This window comes from Haplochromis burtoni, unplaced genomic scaffold, assembly GCF_018398535.1.
Source record: "Haplochromis burtoni strain Fernald_Lab_line unplaced genomic scaffold, NCSU_Asbu1 Contig_147, whole genome shotgun sequence".
In the NCBI taxonomy this organism is placed as follows: domain Eukaryota; kingdom Metazoa; phylum Chordata; class Actinopteri; order Cichliformes; family Cichlidae; genus Haplochromis; species Haplochromis burtoni.
In genome coordinates, this window is record NW_024582508.1 from 387,089 (window position 1) to 414,150 (window position 27,062).

The following is a 27,062-nucleotide window of genomic DNA, read 5'->3' on the forward strand; positions in this document are numbered from 1 at the left end:
TGTGATGGTGGGCTCGACGCTATAGGGGTTGATGGTTAGTTCATGGCCTTGCTCGCTCGATCAGACTAGGCATTTTGTCCAGACACTGAACAGAGCCCTCAATTGCCCTTAGGCCAGATCTCTCTCTGACTGTCTCACACACTTTGTGAGCCAAAGAAGAATCCTTATTATGTTTGTACCTAATAAAAAAAAACAACTTTTTTCCATCCTTATCATATCCTCCTCTATTACAGAGTATCACCCTCCTTTTTTGAATCTTTTTCTACATTTTGGTATATATTTTTAAGTTGATCATGATCTTTAATCTTTCACTCTAAATATACATAATAAATGCAGGTGAATGAAACACATGTTTGATGACCAGATGTGACTAAAGCTTAAAAGCAAATTTACCTAAAGGTTATTCCTACAGACTGTATATGAAAGATGGATGCGTCCACAGTGATATCTCTCATTGGTGTCTGCATTCTCTGCATTTTCAAGCCCGTAATGAATAAAAGTTTCTATATTCTGTCTCCATGTAATCTGTGAGATATATCACGTGTTGGTGTACAAGTTATCTTTTGCACACAATGCATTCTGTGACTGCGGCAGATAAATAACTTCTATTTAGAAATATTCTAGGGTTGCAATCCCTCTGAATTAAAAACATATCATATAGACTGCTGTCATGTTGTCTGTACTTTTGTTTAACCCCTTTGTAAATGTAAATTAAGCTCATTAAACTAACCTGGTGGTGTGTATCCTAATTTATTTCAGATTTCCACAAGAAGCTTGTCAAAAGCGGGATACCATGGCTGATTGGATTTGGATCTGGAGTCTAAGATGGATATTTATAGATCATTGTGGGAAAAATGCATTTCCAGGATCTCCCATGGTTGAGAGATGAAGTGGGCTAACCTTTTGGACCTCTCCATCTCCACTGTGATACTCAGGAATATACCACAATGTTTAAAAGGTGAGACATCTAAAGTAAATTACTGTAATTTGTAGAAAAAAATCTGTTGTTTTTCTGGTCTAGAGATTATTTATTACATAGCAGATTAAATCAGTGTTCCTGGAAAACCCCAGGAAAAAATTTAATTGAAAGGCAGGGGTCCTCCTGAGGTTTAGTATTGTAACTGTTTTGCCAGGTTGAAGTTCCTGTCTATAAGCAGAGATTAGCACACCAGATAAAAGGATGGAAACATAGGGTGGATATAGAAATAAGCATTTTGAACTTGGGAAACAAGTCTGGTAACGTAAACCCCAATGAAGAGGTGGATTTCATATCTCCAAATGGGTTTAACATGAGAGAAATATGGTGATAAAGCTTATAGTGTTTTGGATGTTTTGGTACAATATATATATTTTTTGTTTCCACACAATTTAACCTATTTTTATGGTGCCAGAACTAAAGTACTAAGTTATCTGCTAATATCCTGAAACTGTACGGGTGCAGCACATAGACACAAATACGTGTTAACTGTTGCCGAGTAACAGACTAATAAGAGAAGAGTCACCAAAATTGGAGCATGAACTTCTTTGTAATATTTGTCAGATAATGGGCCAAAAGGCAGCAACAGCACAAACCGTTCCAGCTCAGTAATTCAGAGGTAAGGTCACACAGCTATCAGCTACATCTCCTTGTGTCAGGACAGCTGTCAATCAAAATGGCTGCAGCCCTAGCTTTAAGCCTAGCAGAATCCAAATTCACGAGTTTAAAACAGAAAGAAAGAAATCCCCAAATCATGTGAGTGTCATGAAGATGGTCACTCCACAATGTCCAAAGCTTTTTAAAAATATAAAAACAACCTGGAAGCTTTTTGCTTTGATTTATATCCACATTCTGTCTAAATTTCAACAAAAATGGTAGCATTAAAAAGCTACAGTCAGGTTAGATCGGGGTCTGGATCAGATAGTAAGATGAGAGGGGAAGTAGATTGATAAAGAAATTGATTACATAAAACAATTCATGTGTATAAGCTTACAAGGAGGAGGTCCAGCAGGTGATGTCATGTATCTGACATGTCACAACTTTCATGTTGGGACCACTTTTCAACCAAGACTAAAGTCAAGGAAAGACAATCAGCTCACAGTATTACAGAGTACAAACTGAGTTTCACAGTTTTAATTGCTGTCTGAATGTATGAATGTTATATTCATACAGTGCATCAAGTTTTACATTGGAAGAATTCAGAACATCCCCCCACATGTCCCCAGATTGGCAGTTCAGCAGTTAAGAAGACAGATGAACCGACGGGTTTCGAAGTATTAATTTCCTTCCTCTTCACTGAAATCTGTATCTGTGATCAATTTCTTGTCTCATGTCTTTTCTCCTATTTTCTCCTTTTGAAAGTGAGGTCCTGCCTCCCTGTTGAAATTTCTGTAAGTGGTATGACCCCAGCATACCTCCAACAGCTAATAACTAATAACTGGCTACCAGGGGACTGTGTGTCTTTCGGTGGGGGAGGGTAAATGAGGAGGTAATAATGCACACATAAGCTCAAGTTATGTCGAGGTGATGTACATCTACTGCAGTAATCCTCAACTCTGACAGATCCACTGTGATGCCTTTGATTTTTCTAAACTGCATATTCTTTCCATATTGCTGTGACGCCTTAATTGTTTTCGATTAAGACACATCCATCTACCATTAGTAAATTTTACAGGCATTTCTTTCCAGTTAAAAACATCAACAACTTCAACTTCAATGAATATGATGTTATCGCAGCCTGTGGTAAGATGACTGATATCCTTCAACTATCCTCTACATTCAGTATGTAGCCCCCTGAAATTTGTCAAACTTTTTTGTTTTATTCAATTCAAGTATTTGTTTTTGGGGGAAATGAAAAAAATATGAATGTACAATTAAAATATCTGAAAATGTCTATTTTTTACATAACCTCATAGTACATTTACACAACAGAAATGGACCCAGAGTACTTTAGAGGCAGGTACATTTAAAAAAAAAAGCACTTTTAAAATACATGAAAAGCTGTGTTTTACTGTGTTAACTAATTATTGTGGAAGGTAAAAATCACAGTGATTTAGTGATCATTAAAATGTGTTCAGAATTTGTAAATTGATAATGCTTCACCTCATAGATCATGACACACTGCTGTCTTCTACATAAGCTGCCTTTATAAGTTAAAATATCCGTATCATTACTGGTATTGGCAGTACTGGTCCTGTATTTACTTGGTACCGATTAAGACCAAAATTTGCAGTGTGAAATGTGTGTGTTTAGTTAGTTAGTTTGTTTGCTTGTTTTAATCAATTTTAAATCATGCTTTTTATTTGTTTTTGTTTCTAATGTCTCTGTAAAGCACTTTGAATCATCTTGTTGTTGAATTGTGCTATACAAATAAATTTGCCTTTCCTTGCCTTACTACCTATTCGTTGGATAATGAAATAATAATGACAATAGCTGAAACAAACAAGTGTTTGACTGGGAGAGATTATGTTCATGGCAAATAGTGATGGTAACAGGGTTGTTACGTCAAGCCACCGAACACTGTTCAGTTAGGGTCAGAAAAAGGTCATTGCCCTCATGGCAAAAACAAACTAATATTAGCTGCTGAGACTGAAGATGAGTCTGTCTTCAGTGCTGAATTTAAATATTTTGTCTATTCTAAAATTCCAACAAATGAAGAATGCTCAGCTTTCACAGTATGGTGATTGATATCCAATCAGATGCTCCATTTGCCAAACAAATACATGCATAATGGTAGATTAGTTTGTAAAATGAATGCTGTAATTCTCTGCTTCATCTTATATTTTCATGACAGAAGACAAAATAATTATCTGATTATTTTACACAGTGTTTTGCTTTAGAGCCTTAGAAGCATTACACTTTCACTGCAACTGAACTTAATGGCAAGTTTTTTAAAATCACTGATTATGGCAGACTAGCTGTTTATCCTTTTGCTAGCTAAGCCTTTTCATGCTAAGCTAACAGTCTCATGGCTCAAGCTTTGTATTGAAGCCAGTAGCCAAATGCAAGATTAGTAAGCAAAATAAGTGCAAAATGAGACCCTTTTTTGTGGACTTTTTGGACTTGCATGCTGCATACTCATCAGTTGTCAGTCTATCAACTAGAAATGTAACAACCATGATGAACACAGGCTATAGAAACAGTGCACATTAAATCCCATACACACCAGGTTTATTTTATCTGAGTAAGACAGTTTTACTAACAAAATGCTAGCATACACACGTTTCAGCATCTAGTTATGGTTTGGAAAGTAGGGCTATATTAAACAACAAATGTCTGTGTGAAGCAACTAGTAGTGGTAAAGGTATAAACCTGTGTCATGATCCCAGGTTTTGTACCCAGTTTTCAGTTTGACGTTGTAGTTTTCAGGTTGGATATTACCTTTGCGTAGGTTTTGTTTTCATTCTGATCTGGTCTTTACTGTTCCCCATGCCTAGTCTGTTTTTCTGTGACATCTCCCCTGTTTAGTCAGTTTTGTCTTTGTGTTTACTTTGACCTGTCAAGTTCATGTGTCTTAGTCTTCCTCTTTTATTTTGATAGTCTCGTTTCCTGTGGGTGTTGTGTTCAGATTTGCTTTCTTCCATTGAATGATTCTGTTCACCTGCTCCTTCTTTTCCCCAGTTGTGTCTATTTCCATGATATCCCTGATTTCTGTTTAAGTCCTCGGTTTCCCCTGTTTTTCGTCACGTCATCATCATTCCCTCCTTGTGTTTTCGTGTGCGCACTGTTTGCTCAGTTATGTAAGCAGTAAGTTTTCAGTTTAGCCAATGCTTATTGTTGTTTTGTATTTCTTTCCCGAGCTTCACCACTAAAGCTGTTTGAGTTGAGTTAAGCCTGTCTGCAGTTTTGGTCCTCTCTCTGCCTGTCACCCTTACGTGACAACCTGCTACTCAATGTATTCCTGAAATCAAAATGGTGCTGTAACGGAGTCCATTTATTTTGGAATATCTCGATACTGCCACATCTTCAGCCACAAGGGAAGACATGACAACAGCAGGACTGGTACTGGTTGTGATTACCAACAGCCCCAGATTACTTTGACTCTAATATACCATAATTTACATAAATGTCTTCACGTATTGTTGAATATGACTGGAAATTAGCTGTCAAGTCCATAAAGTCATTGTGAAGTGTGCTCTCGTATCACAGAACAAAGCTGAGGGCTGTTTTCCCATTGACTTCTATAGAATCACAACTCTTTTTGCAAGCAGAGGAACCACCTCCTGCTGGGAAATTAAAAAGAGTGCCAGTTCAAGGCCCTTCTTTGTTGGCTTTTCTTCTTAGACTTGGAGAATACATCTATTGTTCGAGGCTGGGACTAGCCAAAAAGCTGCAGTTATTTCTGACTAGCTTCTTAGCAAATTTACAGTGAAAAATGATATAAAAGTTTACTATAGAAATACAAACAAGTAACTAGATGTACCTGCCCACGAAATATTAGCTTAGAGGAAGCATTGCTTCATATTCTTGTGTTAGTATGTGGGTGTCTCTGTGTTAGTGAGTGCATCAAGCTATATTCCAGAAGTGTATTCTCCTCTGAGTAACCTTGACCCGTCTGGAGAGGCAGCCTTGCCTCAGCAGCAACAGCAGCAGCTGTGTCACTTCAACTCAGCATCTTCAGTCCAACCTTAAGGGACCCGGACTGCCCGTGTCCCTGCCCAACCAGGATCCCCCCCACCCCCCACCCCGATGGAACGACCAGCCAGACCTCCCCCCTCTTACCCTCCACTTCTGCCCTGAGCTACCAGCAAACACACATTCATGCCCGCTGTCCGTCATGCATACTGATAAATGTGTTCACTATCAACAGCAGCAGACAGTGGCCTGGATGGCTGGCTGCTTGAGTGCTGACAAAGCCCAGACTCTGCTTACTTGGCCCTGCAGATACAACAGCGGTGAAGACAAACACTGGCCTCCAGCCACTCCCAGTCAGCTCTACATATGTCACATGTTAATGACATCAAGTCTATGGCCACCCACAGACGGCAGCGTACTTGAGGGCAGCAGATTGAGAAATACAATCTTTTCTCCTTCGAACATGAGTCTGATCCCTTCGCTGTGGCACTCACTGCCAAGAGTCTGTCACCTTTCTCCACCTTCTCCAGCCGCAAAGCATACTATCTGACACGATGAGTTTAGTTACTGAGTTATTTAGACTAAAATTTAATTCTACAACACAAATATATCATTAGAATATTTATGATACATGTTTTTCTTCCTGTGAAATAATGAATATTTGTAGCCTGGAGGTTTCCTCCGTTAATTAATTAAGTGAACTAGACTGAAAAGGGAAAGTAAAAGTCATTATTCTAGCGCATGAGTTCATCATTCTGCCTGTGTTCAACTGTTTCATGGGAAGCTTGAGAAGATACCTCTTTGTTTTCGTAGGGACTTCAGCCAAAAACACATTCCCTGCTTTAATCCTTATCCCATTAGTGGAGTGAGTGTTGAAAACAGTAAACAGCAGCCATGCTAGACTCCTCCATGTGCAGAAAGGAAACAGTGCGGCATCTTTTGTCAAACATGACTAATTCACTTTTGCCCTTTGTGTGTGTGGGAGCTTTGCCTTTCATATCGATCATGGCTGTGCCAACTATTTGTTTTGTCTTTTCATATGATGAACCCTGGGCCCTGGGTGAGGCCCCGGCGGAGCTTTGCTCCATGCTAAAGGGCTTTTTGTGAGACAGTGTCACGCTCCCTCGTTCCGGCGAGGCTTCGCGTTTCTTATTATTCATGGCTCTCTCCCCGTTTGTTGAGAAGGCCGGGATCAAACAGGCAGATTTGCCACGCCTGACACCCCTGCTGCTGCAAGTGTGTGTTTTGTGTATGTGTGCGTGTGTGTGGGTGAACTCAGCTCGGACTCAGTAATGACAGGATTTGTTAAACAGTAAATTAATGAATAATGAAATATCCAGCACGCGCCTGCCTTGCCTGGAGCACAGCGCCCCGAGCAGGAATTACTCCCGACCGGCACTCGGCTGTCTGCATGCTGGATAACCTGAGCGTGCGTGTGTGTGTGCGCGTGTGTGTGTGTGTTGGATAAGCATTTTTACAGCCCATTGCGTGACAGAACGCCGAGGGGCTTTGCTGATGGGGGCATCCTCGCTCACTTCCTGGCTAAATGACAGACAGGCAGATGCAGCCAGATGCAGACATAACTGCATATAGAAAGGACTGTCAGCGTTGCTCTCATACTTGCATCTATCAAATGTTCTCATTGTCTTCATAATCTCAGTCCCTGTTCGTAACTGGATTACCTCCCCCTAGTCGTGTAACTACCTCTGACACTTTCATAAAAATAAATTTTGCTTATCATTATCACCAATTCATCAGACACAAGTGATTTATATTGTATCGAGCTCCTGGATGGTTATTTGCAGTTTTAAACGCTCAGCAGTTCGAGAACCCTCCATGCACTGAGAAGTGATCACAGAATTGTGCAGAACTGCACAAAAAAGAAACAAACAAAGAAATGCATTTTGCAATTTACACCTATGATATTTAATGAATTTAATGAGTGTTAATGGAAATGTGGCTTGAGGACCTTCAGGGCCTAACACACCTCAGTCTTAACTGTTTGTCCCGTCCAACTTTTTTGTCTTGGACCTTAGGTTAGCACCTTAAATTTCTTCTACAATATCACAACAATATTGTAAACACTTCAATAATGCTGGTGCTCAGTTATTTTAGAAGCTGAAATTATTTCTTGTGTGAAAATATTGGGAAAATTGAATTGTTTAGTGTCTTGTTATTTGAATATGGGAGGCTGACTGGGACACGTTAGAACATTATTCTGTCTCCTCTGTAAACCTGGCTCTTTTTTAAAAATACATTTTCAGTTTAATTGTATATTAATCATGTTACACATGGATTCATGAGGTATTTTAAAATGGATGTCTGCAGAATTATGTGAGGGGAACATACAGACTGTTCAAATATTTGTTAGCAGTAACAGATGTGACTAAAACACACATCTAATGTTATAGCTTACACTTATTTTTGGACATCATTACACACTTTGTCTCCAGGTTGGTCAGATTTCATGTAACCTTTTAAAGATAAACAAAACACAACACAAACCTCATAAACTACTACAAACTCTATCTGGTGATGATTTTTAGTACGTCTTTAAACTGTTTCACATCTGTGATAACTAATTAAAAAGAAATAACATTAAAAACAATGTTGGGAAAGAATTAAAAATCTCTAAGAAATGGCAGTTAGACACATGTACAGCTATGTGTCAGCTTAAACATGACTGTTATTTTCTGAGACTTTTACAGTGCACTGATCCTATACCATTACTTTTTGAAAATTATATCCTCACAGTTATGTCAAAACATAAATCTTAACCTCAAGTTCTATTAATCTTATAAACATTTCTAATTAATGGCGGCTTCTCAGTTCTCTTTGCATATTCTACACATTTGATCTGTTTCTTTATGCCTTTTTAAAAAATATTTTTTAACACCAATCTTTGATTGGTGTGCAGGAAACTCCTTAGAAAATATGACAAAAGAAAAATGCAAAGTAACTCCACAGGAAGAGGCTGAACTAAAGCAAGAGAAGCAAGGTCCCATATACAGAACCAACTTTGAAGGCAATGGAAAAAGAAAACCCTGAAGTAATGTTTTAAGGAGAGAAATCCAGGGGTAATTATCACTATAAAACAGTCACATTTCATGCACAGTTTTCTTCTGTATGTCATTTTACTTTATTGCCATGTCTTTATGCTGTTTAGATTATTTTTTCAGCACCAGTGCTGCACTTGTCACACCTACTGCACACCTTTGTCCAGTGCAATCGTGTTTAATCCTGTTTCTTATAAATTAATTCAGCAATACTTTTTGTTTTCAGATATAGGTCCTTAAAACCGTAGGACATACAGTGAACCATCTGCTGCGAATCATTCGAAACACAGTCTATCGTTTTGGATTAACGGTGCAATGTAGGGTGACATTAAAATTTCAATTAAACTATTTTATATCGAGTGCCTTTAATTATTATTTAAATCGACGCTGTCACACTTATCGTGCGGTCTGAGCTAATTTGTTTAAAAGCCAAGTTTCTCCTCGCGTTTGTTGTTTTGTTGTTTTTGGCTTGTTTGTTTGTTTGTTTTTCCAGCGGACCTGCCGTTCTTGTGGCCACTGATGCTCAGCAGCTTCCTGCCTTTGTTGAACGGGAATCGCTCGCGGACATGCGGGTGCTGAACTCTGCACCTGCGTCACGCAGCGTTCCACTCTACGGGTCACAGTGAGCCCGCGGGCTCCCTCTCTTCCCTCTCTCTTGCCTTATTTTCTTCCTTCCACTGTCTCTTTTTCTCATTAGCTTTCTTTCTGTGGCCCTTTCTGCTTTTCGCTGCGCGTCTCGCGCTCACTCGTCATTAGCACACCGGCGGTAGATCCCCACCGCAGAAGAGAAGCGAGCCCGCGAGGCACGATTCTGTTCCCCATGTGCGCGTGTGAGAGAGAAGCCTCTCTCTGAAAAAAGGGCCTCACTGGCTGGAAAATACAGCCAATTATCTCCCTGGAATAAGACAGTATCCATCATGGTGCGTGCATGTGCGTGCGCGCGGGCGTGTTTTCAGACCTTGTTGCAATATATGGACATTTTAAACCTCGCAAGGCTATTACTTATAGAATAATAAAACAGCAATAACAGCATGAATAATAATAATAAGAATGATACTTTAAGGGTATATAATATTCATGACCACAAAACAATCAATAATCAGCAGTTTCTGGGAGTATATGTAGTTCATTAAAGAAATAAAACCTGCCCTCCTCAATTAGCATTACAACTCCAGATGGTGTAACCAAACAGCAAACAATTAACTTGCAGTTATGCACTCACAGGCCGTTTTAATGCCTGGTTAATTAGGATTAAAGTGGCTCCATCCCTCTTTTTGAATTTATGTGCTGACTTTTTTATTTGCAGTTGCAAAAGTTGCGCCTTTAAATATCCGTAAGTCCAACAGTTTTCTCGTTTTATTCCTGGCAGAAAGATAAAGATACTAAGAGAAATACATGTAGTGTCATACCCCTTTGCAATTTAAATCCGTAATATTTAAATGGGAGAAAATATAGTTTACCAGAAATGTGGTCAGGGGACCTTTAGGGCCTAACACACCTTAACCTTAACTGCTTATCTTGGCCCTAGAGTAAGGGCTTTTCTGTTCTGGAATCTACTTGAAGCTCTTAAATTACCTCACAACTGCAACAATAATGCTGGTCTTTTGGCGTTTTGCTCTTGTAAAAAGTTGTGTTTATTTCTCCTCTGAAGATGGGGAAAGCTGTGAATTGATTTGTCTCTAATTTTTGAGGGAATTGCATTGTAAAGTTCCTTTGTCTCCTTTGTTGGCCCAGATTTCCATATTTTCAGTTTAATCCTATAGTAAAAAAAAAAGTTAAAAACAGATGTTAGCAGAGTCGTGTTCCATTCAACTGTTTTTAAGGAATGTATTCAATATGATTGACACGCGTATCTCTTGTTATAGATAAGGTCCGAAACCTCCCAATGTAGCTTGCCATCACCAGTGTGTGAATGTGTGTGTGAATGGGTGGATGACTGGATGTGTAAAGCGCTTTGGGGTCCTTAGGGACTAGTAAAGCGCTATATAAATACAGGCCATTTACCATTTTACCATTCCCATAGCTAAATCAGTACCCATCGATAATCTCTAAGGTAGTGAGTTTTGTTGTGTTATCCTTTTAGAGTGAACAAAACACTAAACACAAAACTGAAGGGAAGAAGACGGAGAAACTTGATGCTAATGTATCTCTAAAATTTGGAATACAATTTGTCAGTGTAGCCAGTCATTTATTTGAGTGGTTCGGTGTTTTTTTCTTTTTTTTTTCCTACACCCAAAGATGCCTGATCTGTGAACCTGACTTATTACACATTGAACAACAGTGTTAAAATCCTGGCATCAATCCACTTCCGGTCATTCAGAAAGTTGAATTTTCTTCCAGAAAGCTGCTCTTCTTCAATATTTCATGACACAAATGAATACAAGTTGAACCCCAGCCTTTACTGAGACTCTGCTTTGAAATTTCCCTGGAGAAAAGGCGCAGGCTGCACACCTCGCATAATAAAACACATGGTTTATTATCAATATGATAGAAATGAAATCACTGGACAATTAGAAGCATGTCTACCCATCATCAGCACCATGACAACAGCTCTATAAGAACAGAAAAACACTGGATGAGTCCTGTCCCCCAAACGGCTCACAAAGGTCAAATCACAGATTAATAGGCCTACTCCAAAATAGCTGGCGCACCTATTTACACAACCATCCATTTAAATTAATATAAATAAATATTTACACACATAAATTAACACCTCTCCTCCTCTCCCTCCTCTTGTGTTAAATAACCAGACAACCCTGTTTCACATATAGATTGCTCATCACCCAATCTCACAATGCTTTTTCTGTGTGAAGACAAACACACACACACACACACACACAGACAAGCACACACTCACTCAGGCACACAGACACAATGTTGTTTGTTGGCTGCTCACAGCATCTCAGTCTCACAGGATGCAGGCAGGGGGAGCGAAATGAATGTAACACAGTAACCACCATGTCCTCAGGGGAATGAAAAGAACGTAACACAGATGAAAAATCCCTCTGTGCTCTCTGACACTGGCCCACGGGTATCTTCCTCTGCCTTTTTCTCTCTGCCGAGCCTTCCCCTTCCTCCTCCACCTCAGCCCCGTGCGTGGCAGGTCAGTCGCAGGGGTGTAAAGCTAGAAGTAACGGTGTAACGCCTCTGTCTGTGTGTCTGCCTCCTTCTCAGCTCTCGATCATCACTCCCCTCCTTCTCCTGCTTCATTTCCGCTGCTTCTCCTCTTTGTCGCCGGTCTTGCCAGCATCCCCATGCCGGTTGTTGGGAGGGTTGTTGAGAAACATCTTGTCGAGTCCTTTGAGAGCCTCGGTGAGGTAGTTCTGCAGGGCGGTGAGTGCAGCGCAGATGGCGGGCGAACCAAAACCATGCGTGATTAAGGAGAAGTGGGAGAGGCAGCTCTGGATGCCAGGCTCCAGGATGGGGGTGGGCCTTGAGTTGCCCAGGGGAGTCCTGTCCTGGGCCAGCAGGTCTGTGAACTCCTTACACAGCTGTCTGCAGGAGAGAAGACACAACAAGACGTCAGGAGGGAGCTCTGCATCATCTTAGGCTTTCCCCAAAAGGGTTTTTGGAAAGCTGATATATGACAAATAACTGCCAGTTTGCTGTCATTAAAACAAAACACTGATGATTTATTCAGGATTTCCTCAAGAAGGTTATTAATGACAAAGCTGACACAAAATGCAGAGCAGACAACATCATATTAAAAATCTCTAAAAGCCAATATTCGAAAATTACCACACAGGCACAATAAAGAACATCCCTCAGAGCCCAAGACTTCCTTGGGGCCCCAAAACATTAGCTGCACATAATTAGATTTGAATTTTGATTATTGAAATTCTTTGTAGGCATTTTTAACACTAGAACTTTATAAAGTAACTAACACTTTACCTGATCCTACAGTACTTAAGACTTTCTGAGTCCCATTCCAGATGTAAATTGTGCAGGCATGCCTAATTGCAAAATGTAACTAAATGTCCCCCAAGAGCAGACTGAGAGCTTTCTCAGTGACAGTGAGGGAATTTTGTTGCATTGATTGCAGACTTTCCTCCAGCTGTTCTGGAAACCGCAGTGAATACAATCAGTTCATATGCTGGAATCACATGTTGCTATTTCACAGTTCAGTGTTTGCAAAAAGAAACAAATTGACTCAAATCTCCATGCTGGTTTGACTTTCACATTTTTGGAAAATCATGCCCTGTAGCTGTGGTTCTCAAACTGTGGGTCATAAAACCACAGCAGGTGGGGCGAGGAAGAGGGGGGGGGGGGGGGGGGGGGGGAATGGTATGAAACTAATTTCATTGTTGAGTTTGCTGACACAATTGTGCAGTGTTTTATCAAACTAAAATTCAAGTTGGATCATTTTTTATTTTTAAAAGTGTGGGGTGTAGAGTGTGAACCCCCCCCCCCCCCAAGCTTTTGAAAGGGGCACATCAAAAAAAAAGTGGGACAACCACTTCCCTGTTGAAACACAGCTCAAAGACAGTAATGTTGGAGGCATGAATGCTAAACTGCAATGTTAGTTTTAGACTTTCCTAAAATGAAAGCAATACCACTCAAACTAAAACTGCTTGCAGAATAGAGCGCTGTGCACCAAGTAGGCTGCATTAAGTTTTCAGCAGTTTAGTAGTCGGCTGAAATAATGCAAAGCAAACTGTATAGATGCGAACTTGGAAAAGACCCCCAAAATTATTCAGAACAGTTCCTAAACCCAGACTAATGAAATTCTTTAGCAGGTCCTAAAGGCGGCACAGCTCTACCCACCTTTCCTGAAAGGAAAGAATACATAAAACAGCTCATTTTATAATTTGAAAAATTGAAGCTATTTTAAAATGTAACGCATTGGAAGAGGAACGATAGATTGTGTGGTTGTGATAGCATGATGTGTGTGTCGTGTGATGTTGAGTGTGTGCGTGTCTGTCCACCACATACTGTGTGTGCTGTGTCTATTAAAAAAAAAAAAAAAAAAAATGTGTGTGTGTGTGTGTGTATTTTTAAAATTCCATTCAGTATTATTTATTTAGAACAAATTGATAGAAGCCATCATCAGTGTTGTGTAATCATATCCCTCTAAATTGAAATTTACAGTTTTTGTTTTGTTTTGTTTTTTGTCACTAAATGTTTAGACTCGGAGAACATTTTTCAAAAGCTAACTTCACATATTTCCATAGTATGAGGATGAAAGCTAAAGTTACTTATCATCACTCAGAATGACCTAAAAACCCACCACTCTGACGACTCCCTTTTGATTGTGTTCAATGAATAAACTTAACAGAACAAAAATTAACCGTAATATGACTTAAGGGGAAAAAAATCATGCTTATACCTTTATTTTTTTTAACTCTTTCTTTTTTTCCCAGTGCTCCCCCCGTGAACCCTTACATATTTTCTTTCAGTTTTGCCTTGTTTAACTCTGTTTAACTCTCATGAACACTGCATGAACATAAAAGCAGTCTGTGATTAACACCTGCACCTGGATACAGGGAGAGCACGAGTTCAGTTCTAGCATGGGTGTTTGTGTTTTTATGTATATTACAAGCATTTTACCATTCCCATTTCCCTATTTTTGTAGAGAAGATAAACATTTTCTTCCTAACTACTTTTGACACTTAAAGCATGTATTGAATTTACATACAATTCAGTACAATTGAATTGTATGTAATTCAATCATTCTCAAAGATCAGTCATTCTGATCTATGAGGATGTGAAATACAGTGATATAGCAGAACCCAGAGAAACAAGGGTAATTTCAAATATTACATATTTCCATAATGGAGAAAATGCATACCCCTTCGGTGAAAATAATGCAAAAATCATCCGATTAAGAGTTTTCTAAATGGATAACTAATATTTAGATATAAGAATGTGTGGTTAGTAACATGGATCTTAATTTTTCATTGGATTTCAAATGCAACTGTAAGAGAAAATAACCTATTCACCTAGTTCTCCTTGTTAAATCATCCCCTGGTTTTAGGCTCACATTTTAAATTCAAGAGACCTCCTTCTCCCTCTTCCTCCCCCCTTTCACAGATTCATACTTGCACAGCCCGTGCGCACACACCCTGTAAGCGGCCTAAGGGCAGAGCTCCAGCAAATGAGTGACAGGCTGTGCAGGCCGAGCCCAGCTGGGGTTAGGGGAGTAGAGAGGAGAAGCCGCCACCCCGGGCTACACTCAAGGCTCTCGCTGTTGTTTTCTGACGACTTGAAACACTCCACTGCTAAATAATGAATTTCTAACAGGCAGCACTGATGCACAGTATTGGAACAGGTTTCAATCTGAGCATCAGACATCCACCACCAAACACATTGTACATACTGAGCACCACACAAACACACACTCACACACACATAGACGGACAGATGGTTTATGCAGGCCAGCAGACAACAACACTTATGCAAGCTAAAAATATAAGCTTCCTGAGTGGAGGACTTTTATAAATTAATTTCAAATCTTCAACAATTATTTAGAAAAAGAAAAAAAACTATCTTGCCCATGTGCACTCAGAAGAGCCTTAATTAAATTCCAGGATCTCCTAATTATTAATAAAAAATATATCACTACAAGTAACTTTACAAAAGTGCAAATAAAACAGATTATCTCTAAGACCAGAAACTGAGGTCAGATATAGAAACATCAGGGTTTGTGTTTATAGGCTGTGTTAATAGTGCCCCACCTCACCTCAAGATTATTCTGTGAAAAAGCTGCTTGTAAGGAAGCTAATGTGTGCACAATTTGTCCTGATAAAAAGGGTAAAACCGATGTCTTGTTAATTTTGGTTTAGATTCTTGGCTCTATTTTAGCTCATTTCTCAAATACTTGACCTGACTTTAACTGCCCTGTTTTTTCTGCATTGCAGTTTTTTCCCCCAGTCAGCCATTTAAATACAAGTTAGATATAGTTCAGTGGGTTTCATTAAAAAAATATCACAATTTCCTCTCCAAATGCCACTAAGGCAGAGTGGACTATAGGATAAGGCACAGAGTATAGCAGGGGTTCACACCCTCTGGGTTTCTTAAAATGGACCATAAAGACCTCAGGAAATGAGACTGGCCTTAATTTCATAATAATTTAATTCTCCCTAAATGTACCTATTTGCAGAAAGTGATTACCCTGTGCTATTCAGAATGCATGTGTAAATGTTATGCAATTTCAATGGACAACAAAACACAAGGACAACAGAAATGCTACCAAAAGGCAGTAATAATGTGTAAACCTTGTCTAATGGGAAAAATCTGAAACATTTAAATTGCAACAAGAAGTCTGAATTAGAAGCATCTGAGACATATTGGACTTTTAAAAAACCCAAACATTTAACTTTATTTCTCTTGTTGCTCTTTTGTTGTTTGTTGGATTTTTACTCCTTGTTTCTTTGCTGACTTGAAGTATTGCAAGGTGGTTTAGGGCCCAGTCTTTCTGACACCTTACTTTCAACAATGTCCTGCTGTGTCTGAATGTGTCCTAATACTAAAAAAGCCATTTGAATTATAATTCAGCATTACGTTCTCGCACTTCAATCCCATCATCATCCTCCATCCACTTCTATATGATGCAGTGCAGACAGTCTATATCCTGTATGAGAGAAAACACCCATAAAGGCTATGAGAGAACAGAATCTAATCAAACGCTCCATCAAACTCACTTTGTCGCCAGCAGCATGTTTTTCCGTGTGTGCAACTCGTTGGGGTCCGCGTGCTGGCGGTTGAGGTACTCGCTCACGGCTTTGGTGGGAAACTCCGTCTCGCAGATGTAACCGAAATCCCGAGCCAGGTGGACCGCTTCACCTGTGGGGGAAGGTATTAGATGTGTTATATATTGCAACTGTAAATATAAGTATAAATACAAACGAACAAGATCTTTCGGTTCACGAGATACTGGCTTCAAAAAAAAGTATGAGTATTGTCAGGTGTCATTTAATTATTCTTATGATCATTTTTTAACTCATTAACGTCACTGACAAAAAGCCGTATCTTTTTAGGCAGAACCCTCCCACAGCTGTCCTCTCAGCTGACTCAAAAACACTTAAACTGTTTTAAGTTTTTTATTTTTATCATGTAGATTAAACATTAGTACCTTTTACTTGCTAATTAATATTCAAAATGATCCACTTTATTTTGGGTTATACCGTACAGGCACGAATAAAACAGTCGTGCAGTTTATACATTTAAAAGTAAGTCGTCATCACTCAAAAGAAATACTTTCTTTAAAAAGTAAATTCACGTTACTTGTTTTTAGTAAGACACAGGCACTCGGTCTATATGTTGGTGTAGCCAAAGGCATGGGCCCAACCTCCAGTCTTTAATCCGTTAATTTAGCAGCCTCAAACACATCTATCGGCAATGAATATTTCCCTGGCTACATTTTAACAGACATTTTATGAATAAAGGCGCATTTTTCACGCATGACTTTTATAATCCCAGATTTTTACAATTCATGTATTTTTTCTCGAGTTTTCACATGATAGAAACTTTTTTTTTTTAAAGTTATTTTTTTCTTATATATTTTTTGATAAATGGCACTATATTGAGTTGTGCTCATAGCCAGAAATCCAGTTACAGGGAGTTGTGGCGGTGTAAGGGGAAAGCAGAAGGGGAATCCTGAAACTCTTGAAAACAATAATAAAAAAATAAAATAAAATTAAAGATTTGGCTTTTATCACCAAAAAATGAGTCGGTCACCTTCCACGAGAGATGTTAGTAGTGTGACATTGGCAGCTTTGCGTCTCCCAGCAGGTAGATTCAGTCCAATCTTCTCCAGCTTTTCTCTCAGGCATTTCCCACCGTTTTTAGACTTTGCTCTGCAGAAAAAAGGAGGAAAGCATATGAACTGTATTTAAAGTAAAAGTTACGGCGCACACATGTTGGCGAAATGTCATAAATCGCTCCAAATTAACAAACAATATATTAATATGTGCTCTGGACAACATTTATTTAGCTTGATCTCGTCTACCAGTTAATGTTAAAAAAATCTATATGGCATAGCTTTTCATGCTTCTCATAGTCTCATTAATAACTGCTCCTGCAAATTAAATGCACACAAGTTTTTTCCTCATAGTTTCTAGAGGTTATTCCTGAACTCCACGTTGTGCGTCAACATGCTTTAAGGCTACATCCGTACCTTCTCAACACGCCCCCCAACAAGGAGGCGTTGAGGCACTCGGGCGGGGACAGTCTCCTCTGCACTTCACCTACGGTCACTTTATACTTTGAAGTGGAGCTGAGCAGCGACAGGCGGCCTGGTACCGAGCAGAACACCTCGTTTATGTTCACGGTCACTCCTCCGATCAGTCCGTCCTTACCGAGCATCAGGGAACCCACGTTCTTGGGTGGCATGGGGACTGAAAGAGGAAGGTTAGAGTGGATTTCTTACATAACATGCTTTCACATTCAGGGGGCACAAGTTTGAAATCTTTACATCACTCCTTTGTGCCAAACTTTGCTCAGTGAGACCACGCGCGCAGGGGGCGGCCCTGGCCTAATGAAGCGCCCACGTGCCGGGCATTTGCTGTTATTTAATGTCGCGCGACATTCTCATTACAGCGTTATCGATTGTTGATTGGCTCACGTTCTCAAATCGCATTAACCACCTCCCTGTCTTTTCTCCACGGCCGGTTTAACACCCACCAGCAGCACTGGATGCTTCTTCATCCCGCGCGCTAATGCTCTTGTTAATGTCGTGAAGTAAAGGGGAAACCGCCAGCCAGCCTGCCTCGTGGATGCGCGCATATAAGGGCCAGTGCGAGGGGGTTTTGATGGCTCCACGGGGGATAATGCCGCAGATTAGCTCTAAACGAGCTCACGAGATCTCCGTGAGCGATGCCATTTATTACATCAGCGGCTTAAATGCCCCGCGGGGAGCTCAGTCACTCAACATCCCGTAACTAAATCACCGCACATCATCAGAGCGGCAGCGTGGCAGCCTGTCAGCGACACACTGCCTGATAGTCAATATACCAGGGTCGTTACCTCGGCTTCAGACTCCTCATCCCGGCTCCCAAAATACGAGAAACTCCATGAATAGACTCGGCGAGAACGCCTTTTCCAGTTAAGGTCACAACCATACTGATCATGACATTTCCCGAGGGACTGGGCCGGAGGTTACACACATATCCATACAATAAATCATTATAATTCATAAGAACCTATCCAAATATCCCAGGAGTGAAGAAACCCAAATAAATTGTCTTGAGAATAGAGCGCGCGTATTTCCTCTTTCCACCTGTGATATTCTTCAATTATTACTATATATATATATATATTTTTTAAAGTAAGGCCACATTGCCCAGAGAACAGAGATGTGTGTCTTTGTATTAAAGAGAGAATGTGTGTTTCTACCTTTCTTTATCACTGATTGATCCAGGATGCTCGTCCCGTTGGTGTCATCAGCGGTCTGTTTAAAAAAGAGAGAAGATAAATGCAAAACATCCAACCCTGTTGTACACAAAGTTAACCAGTGATTTACCTGACAAGCCTCAATCACACAGTCCAGCAAAAACAAAAAAGAAAAAGAAGAAAAAATATTCATGTAAGGTTTCAAAAGGAGGGGGCGGAATACACTTTTGAGCTATTTGTTTTCAGACATCGGTCCAATCTAGCTCATAATGCAGTGCTTTCATTCATCACGACGTGGTTAGAAGCAGCTATTCCCACACATTCAAACCCCCATCATTCATCAGTGTCATTCATCATCTTGCCAAATAAATTGTTAAATAGACCGGGTGTTGTCACGAATGCGTCACAGCCAAATACAAAGAAACAAATATGCAAAAACAAATTTATATGGGGGTTAATAAATGCAAAACACAAACACGGAAAGCCCGAAATGAGAATCTATTGTGGAGGTTAAATGGCAAACAATTCGTGATGGCTGTGCCCTGAGGGGGGAAACGAGTAGAAAATGAAAATCCTACACAGCTTTACAATAAACCTTTTTCACTAAGTCTTTAGTATCTCGCTCTGTGAATTTATAGCGTTTTAGCAGCAAAGCAAGACTCTAAGAAAGGAAATAAACAGCAAGTAATAATAATAATAATAATAATAATAATAATAATAATAATAATAATAATAATACATATTGCGTTAAAAACGAAAGTAAAAAATATTCTTTAATTTGTTATAATTTAATGTCATTTAATCTGCGTAATTTGTTATCGTCTTTGAAAACTATGTCTAACGTGTTAAACTATGTTAAAATGAAATTTTAAATAAACCGCGAGGAACATTTAATTTACTGCCTAAAGCCAGATTTATGATGCTTTATTTGCAAACACATGTTTCTCTTTTGATTTTGATTTTGATTTTTTTTTTTAAAAAGTCTTTCTTGGGTATCTCAAGTCTTTTTCTTTTCTTTTCTTTTTTTAAGCTTTGAGCCATCCGTTTGGCTACAGCTGCTGTGAGCATCCAGCCCTGAGGGAGCTGCCCCAAGTTCACTGACCTTAACTCTAAAGGCACGAGAGTCATGCGTAGACAATGAACAAGACAACTGTCAACATATATCCTTTCTTTTCTTCCAGTGAAAATTGGTTTCCATTTTATTTATTGCTTATTTTTGGGTGTTGTAAATGCGTCTGTTTTAGTTCAATTGAAGTGTTTTTGTTGTCAGGGGAAATTCACCGTTATAATGTACGTTGTTTATATCTACAAACTATGAACTATTCAATAAATTGTGAATAAAAGTAGGGCGAATTTTCTCCTCGATGGTTCAAGTCTGAGGATTTGCCATTGTCTGCCTGTTCTTAAACATGATTTCTTAAAATTATATGACATAATTGGAGCAAGAAAATCTGAAATTATGTTATATGTGCATTCAATCTCTGCAAATCTCAGCTGTGCCTTTAACTTACCGGAATATCCTCCATACCGTGCAGCCCGTGTAGCAGTCCGTCTCCCATACCAGGCTCCAGTCCGGGGTGAGCGGAGTGAAGAAGCACATCAGGCCGTCTTACACCTCCGTAGTCCCGCCGTGGGTCCAACCCGGATAGCTGGGGCAGCGAGGCCCGAGGCTGCGCCAGCAGAGCGGAGCTCTCCATCCGGTCCCCCGTGGGGTCTTGCCGCTGACGGGCTCCCCATGCTCCCTGTTGGCTCTGGTGCAGGGAGTTCAGGGAGTATGGGTCGCTGACGTGGGAGTACGGATCCTGGCTCTGGTAGTGAGCGAGCGGCTGGTACGGCGGAGGAAAGTACGGCGGCTGGAAGTCCGAGGAAGGCGCGTGAGACAGCGGTGGCGCGCTGGAGTAGGGTCCCGCATGCGACACTGAACCCAGCTGGGACAGCCGCGAGCTGTGGCTCGAGACACCGTCATGCCGGTCCTTGAACAGGATGCAGAAAAGAACAGAAAAATTGAACCAGTTGTAGAACTGGAAGTACAATTTAAAGAAACGAAGGCCCAAGATCATTTTGCAAATTGCCTCTGGTGATGTAGCCAAAGAAGCCTAACTGGCACTGAAACTCCTGAACAAAAACACATAAGAGCCTGGAGGAAAAAAATGTCACAGCCTAAATTAAACTGTCTCACAACTAAAAACCTGCCAGCCATATCTACGGGGTTTACCGTTTGCGTAAACGAATTCTGAAATACTCTGAAGAAAACTCACCGCGGTGGAGTAAGGATGAACTAACATCTGTAAACCTTCTGCCGGTGTATCACAAGCGGGTTCACGGTAGAATAGCGGTGTAGGACGGAGCGTGTAGGGCCGATACAGCCAAAATCATCCCAGGTAAGAATGAAGAGTATCTGCAGGCACGGCCCGATCTACAACACCATACAGAACCTTCCTCCGCCTGGAGCTGCCACCGCTCTGAGTGTGAGCACCGAGCTCCCTCCTCTACCCCCGGTATACGGTGTAATTGTTATTCATGACTGAGACTTACAGGAATATTAATGTGCGCGAGGCAGGGGACTGGCGACACATGGAGCGTGAAGCCTTTCGCGCAACCGTGAGTGACGTTGAAATTCCGTGGAGAGCCGAAACGACGCGCGAACAGCAGGAGATTGAAAGAGGACTCTCTCTCGCAGGAGAAAACGAACAGGGTATCCAGACCCGTGAGGAATCCTCTGTCACATAAAATACCGCTCTGGGGCCCCTTTATATATAAAAGCTGACGCAATAAAGCGCACTTTCTTGCCAGTGGAGACACTTTTGCGCAAATAATTTCTGTGCAAACAGACTTTTTACTTAACGTAAAAAGTCTGTTTGCACAGAAATTATTTGCGAAACCAATAGAAGACAATATGGCAATAAAAACAGGCCTTGTTGGGTTAGTCAACGCCAAACAAAGCGGAAATGCATTCAATAAAGCAAAAAAAAAAAAAGAGAGAGACAGAAAAGAACTTTGAGCTGACGCACAAACCCACAGTAACCGCAAAAGAGCGCATTAGCCACTTTCAGATTTTACTCTGACTTTTCACCCCAACTTCACCCCACCACACTCACACTCTTGAAATTTTAAGGTAGCTCAAGTCATATTGCAGCTGCCAACCGAAAACAAACGCACACAGACAAGGCAGGACGCGTGAGGGGCTCGTGTGAACTCAGAAGCAGCGATTAAACTTTGCATTGTAGACCGTTCAGCCTCTCCTCTTTGCCCTCTTGGGTGACTTGTTTAACAACATTATAGCCTCCCCTCCCTCGCGCCGTGGGAGAAAAACCATGTGTGGCACGAGACAAGGGCTTCCCACCGGGCTCAGCCGAGGGGCCTCGCGAGCTATACCCTTTCTTCGTCTGCTTTGTGCTCGAGCCCATTCAGCGCGAGCCGGAGCAGCGTTTTCGCCCCCGCGTGCGTCGTATTTCTCACTTTTTCTTTCTCCTTTCCCCTCACCGTTTTTTTTTAAAAATGATTGTTCTGGGATCAAAGCCAAGTCATTTACATACTCCATAGGCTACACATCATCACCCTGCTCTGACACAGCGGTTCTCCACCTTATTTGTCTTTCGCTGTAATTTAAAAATGTCAAAATGAGCTTTTCATTAGTTACTGGGTCACGTTGAGGTCCTGGGAATGAACTTATAGTCCTTGCACCTTATTATTTTTTTTATTATGTTAAAAAAGATATTTAGATTGCTTTAAATATTAATTTACCCCAAAGCCCAAAGTAAAATCTGACTGATTACAGCCCTCATGTAGGCAGTGTCACATATTTTATGTACCCAAAACTGAACACTGCACCACAGCGACAAGCACAGCTTAAAATAATGTGAGCACTTGAAAACATTTCAGCACAAATTAATCCGTTTTATGCCTGAATAAATCTGTCATGTGCCAAATGGTTCTCCAATTCATATTCACAGTCATCGCAACATGAATACGAGGCCTTAAAGCCTCGTGGAAAACACTTCACTCAACAGCATCCAACAAATGAACTCCAAAAGCATGTCTAATAACTTCATTTAGTCTATTTCCCCCGAGTCACAAACAGCTGGACGGTAACGTTACCTCATAAATATCTTCATACTTGACATTCTCAACTAGTTTCCACAGCATGGTCGCTTCTCCGGTGTCGGTAAACCGAATGCAGCCAAGTGAAGAAGGGATGCCTCAACTCTCTCTCTCTCTCTCCCTCTCTCGCTCTCTCTCTCTCTCCCTCTCCCTCCCTCCCTCCCTCCGCCCTCCGTACCTTCAGACAGGCTTTGTGAATGGGGAACCCCTGTATGGACTCCACTGCTGTAACATTATATAATAATAATAATAATAATAATAATAATAATAATAATAATAATAATAATAATAATAATAATAATAATAGGGCAGGTTAAAAGCAGCAGGTAACTTTAATACACGAGTGTGGTGTGTATCTTCGTACACACAGCACTGAACCACATATAGATTGTTTACTTGTTGGACACTTATGCAACTCTTATGCATTGTTAGATTTTTTTTGTACCTTGACTTTCATCTCTTTCACTGTAAATGTTTGTAATCATATGTGATTAAAAAAAACAACGAAATTAAATAAATAAAAATGATTAATTAGGTCGTTATCTAATGGAGCACAAATGGGATACTTAGTAGATTTCTACATACACATGTGACAATGTCATAAAGTTTAATTTTTTTCTCAACATTTCTTTTGCATCTATTTCGTAATATTGCTTTACATAAAACATACCCATAAAATCCATATATTTATGTCTTTTACTGTGAGTTAAAAAAAAAAAAAAGATTTACATTATGATATGTAATGTAATTGGAGGCATGATACATTGGAGGCATGAACACCATCCTTCCAAAAATATGATGATGTTTCCTCAGAAAAAAGAAATCCCTAATGAGTTGATGGGTTGATATTTTTTTGTTGTTGAATATGTAAGATTTATGTCATTTTCACCAACATAAAACTGGTTGATCAGTGAGCTCTTGTGCCTTGCATTTGGTTTCCTTCACTCATCCATTTGAGCTGTTCCCTTTGTACAGTTGCTTGCATTGGAGTGTTTATACTGTGCTATAGAAAGTTGTCTTTGCAGGTCACAAATAAACAGACCCAGCAACATGACTACAGTATAAGGCTAAAATCTGCACTAAAGCAAGAGGGATTTTTGCACATTCTCACAGAAATGGACTGCCATGTTTTAGTTTTACTAACTGCTTTAAAAAAAATTTAAACTACAAGCCACATTTACTACATTCACTACATTAATACAGAGCCCTGTTCTGTGAAATTTAACTGCTTCGAATCACCAATTAACCAATTAACATGCAAGTCTTTGGACTGTGGGAAATCCACTCAGTGACTGGGAGAACATGCAAACTCTGCACCGATATGAACCAGAAACCTTCTTGTTGTGAGTGTTAACGACTAAACCACATCACCCACGGGGCAACAGAGCAGGGTTTAAACAAGACCTCAAAAATTTTCAGATGTGGTCATTTATTGCACTGCTATTTAACTCATTCACTGCCATTGACGTCTATAGCCGTCAATTGCAGTGAATGAGTCAATGGGTTTAACTCATTCACTGCCAATGGCTGGCAGTGAATGAGTTAAATTTGGGTATGATGTGACACCATATACTCACAAGTTCCCATACCATTGCCTTTTAGGGAAAAAGATGGGTTCTGATAAACAGTGAGGAAAAAATAAAGGAACAAAAATCTTTGGAATAATTACACATCCACGATTATGATAGAAATATATGATTAAGTTCCTGCTCAGCCTGTGTGATGTGTAGTTACAGGTGTGGTTTATATCGACCCAATCTGGGCACATTGCTGCCTGTAACAAGATCAGATGCTGCATAGTAAAAGGGACAGATCAGCTTTAATATGAGGCATGCTCAGTATGGATACAATTTTCCATTAGGTACTTCAAAATTATATTATCATCATGACTGACATTAACTAACACATTATGAATCACATCACCATCCCAACAAATCTTTTTTATGGTGTTTATGTGTCACTATTAAAGATCTCACACTGGAAAACTTGTTGATTCGAGTTGTGAAAGCACTTTCTTTGTGGCACTAAATGAATATTGGGCATGATGGTAAACTGTGATTATGAGTTATTTTCACATCCTCTTGCACAGCATCATGTGATGTGATGAAAGCAAAAAGGGTAGGACAGAAAATTATTCACTTTTTCTGTCAAAGCAAACACTTGCAGAGTGTGGACAGCACAAGACGGGTGATTCTGGTTTACCCAGTTTTAAGGCTTATTTGTGCACTGGTGATATGCTATGAATTCATAATTCCCTGGCTTGACAGATTTGAATTTGATACCATTTGTCTCCCTGTATTTTACCCTTCCATTTGTCTCCAGTCTGAACCAGTCAGTGTGAAATCCACCAGCTGAGCGACACACTGTTTTTTGTAACATTTGCACAGAATTCCTTATTAAATCCATAGTAAACAAAAATAATATTTGAAGCCAAGTTCAATTATAGCAGTCCCATGCTGTAACCCAAGAGAATTTGCCCAAGTGTGTGTAAATTGCTCCCCCTAGTGCCATTACACCATACATGCACTTTTTGTAATTCAAAAGACCTTTCATGGAATGCTGGATTTCTTCCTAAGATAAGGTTATGACTGCAAAGGAGAATTATTTTAAAGATGAAAAGATGGGCTGAGTTAATTTGTCTAATGTCAACTCAAGGCTTTTATATAGTATTGTCTTGTAATATGCATACACATATCTGTTGATAGCTGTTGTAAAATATGACTTTGGTTTAGCTGCAGTTCTTAAATCCAGTTCAAATGATGAGCTCATGAAGTTGTCTATATATGTCAGTGTACTGTCCTGGTACATGTATGTGTGTTTTCTCTGACATTGTTGCCACATTTGAGCTGATTTTATTCTTAATGCAATAAAAAAAAAAATATTAAGGAAAAAAATGACACTGAGGATACCAGACATGAATGTTGAAGGAGCGCGGCTGTTCCTGTTTTCTCTGCAAGGCCCTGCTGCCAAAGATCTACCCATCTTTTTTTCCTCATCTCTCTCTCTCTTTCTCTTCCTCTCTCTCTCTCTCTCTCTCTCATGCACCACACACACACACACACACACACACACACACACACACACACACACACACACACACACACACACACACACACACACACACACACTTACATGTGTATACAAACACACACATGGCAGGACATATGACTGTCAGCAGTAACAGATGTCCTGACAGTCTGGAAGTCTGGAGGCATAGTTGTGGTTGTTATCCTGCAGGGCTTTGACACACGATGTATCAGCATACATTACACAAATGCCACACTAATACTGCTTTATGTGCTCCCCACTTTTACAGGCAACTAAAAATCAGTGGCGTTTGTTTAATTTTGACTTCCTCTGAGCTTTCAGACAGGAGGATGGTTTGTTTGCTTCCACCTGTCTGGCCTGTTGTTTAGCTGTGCTGCAAGTTTGCACCTCTGTGAAGATGTTTCTTTCAACCTTTGGAATCATTGGAATCATTTTATAGGACACTGCACGCTTTGTGCCATAGTACCAAATCATATGAACACTCGTGCATTTACATAATTACATTAGGCTATTGTTGCTTGGGGAAAATTGGCATAATAAATATGAGGAATAACTGAGTATGATGCTTAAAAGTACGAGCGATTAAACTTCTCATCATTTAATTGTTTTCTGGCCACAAACAGTGAATGAGGTTAGAGGAATAGTCCGCAGAGACGTTAATAATTGTCCCTTTATAGTTAAAAAGGAATGATGCAGAAATTAATTTATGCAATAAAGATAAAATCAATAATGAACCTATGCTAATGGACCATTATAGGAGTTGTATGTTATGTCTTTAAGATGACTACACTTGGAAAAAAGTTATAGATTTTTATTAGTATTAACTAGGATTACCATAATATTAACTTAGAAATGTTGTGTACTTATAGCTGTATTATGCAGTGCTATTTTCTTGGAGATACAGTACTGTGCAAAAGTCTTGGGTCACCTTCATGTCTTATATTTTGTTAGTAAAATGGGAACTACGTGTAGCAATT

General features: G+C 39.9%; 1 protein-coding gene across 2 annotated transcripts; it reads right to left on the reverse strand.

The window, feature by feature from the left end:
• Positions 1 to 11,062: 11,062 nt before the first annotated feature.
• On the reverse strand, positions 11,063 to 23,135 carry tfap2b (transcription factor AP-2 beta). 2 transcript variants are annotated; one of them, XM_005931563.3, is made up of 7 exons: positions 23,035 to 23,135; positions 20,448 to 20,909; positions 18,940 to 18,994; positions 17,723 to 17,942; positions 17,284 to 17,402; positions 16,248 to 16,389; positions 11,063 to 12,102 (listed from the first exon to the last, which is right to left on the reverse strand). In XM_005931563.3, exons 1-7 carry the CDS (start codon positions 23,080 to 23,082, stop codon positions 11,814 to 11,816), a joined length of 1,335 nt encoding a protein of 444 aa, XP_005931625.1. In that variant the 5' UTR covers positions 23,083 to 23,135; the 3' UTR covers positions 11,063 to 11,813. The 2 variants fall into 2 exon arrangements, with proteins under 2 accessions (XP_005931625.1, XP_014192040.1); XM_014336554.2 differs by lacking the exon at positions 23,035 to 23,135 and adding an exon at positions 21,195 to 21,773.
• Between the last annotated feature and the right edge of the window lie 3,927 nt (positions 23,136 to 27,062).

Excerpts from the sequence above, each read along its gene's own strand:
- tfap2b (XM_005931563.3), bottom strand. The coding sequence starts at position 23,082 with ATGCTGTGGAAACTAGTTGAGAATGTCAAGTATGAAGATATTTATGAG. Across the intron at positions 18,995-20,447 it reads ACGGTATGGAGGATATTCCG|ACCGCTGATGACACCAACGG; the intron begins GTAAGTTAAAGG and ends TTTTTTAAACAG. Across the intron at positions 17,943-18,939 it reads TCAATCAGTGATAAAGAAAG|TCCCCATGCCACCCAAGAAC; the intron begins GTAGAAACACAC and ends TTCCTCTTTCAG.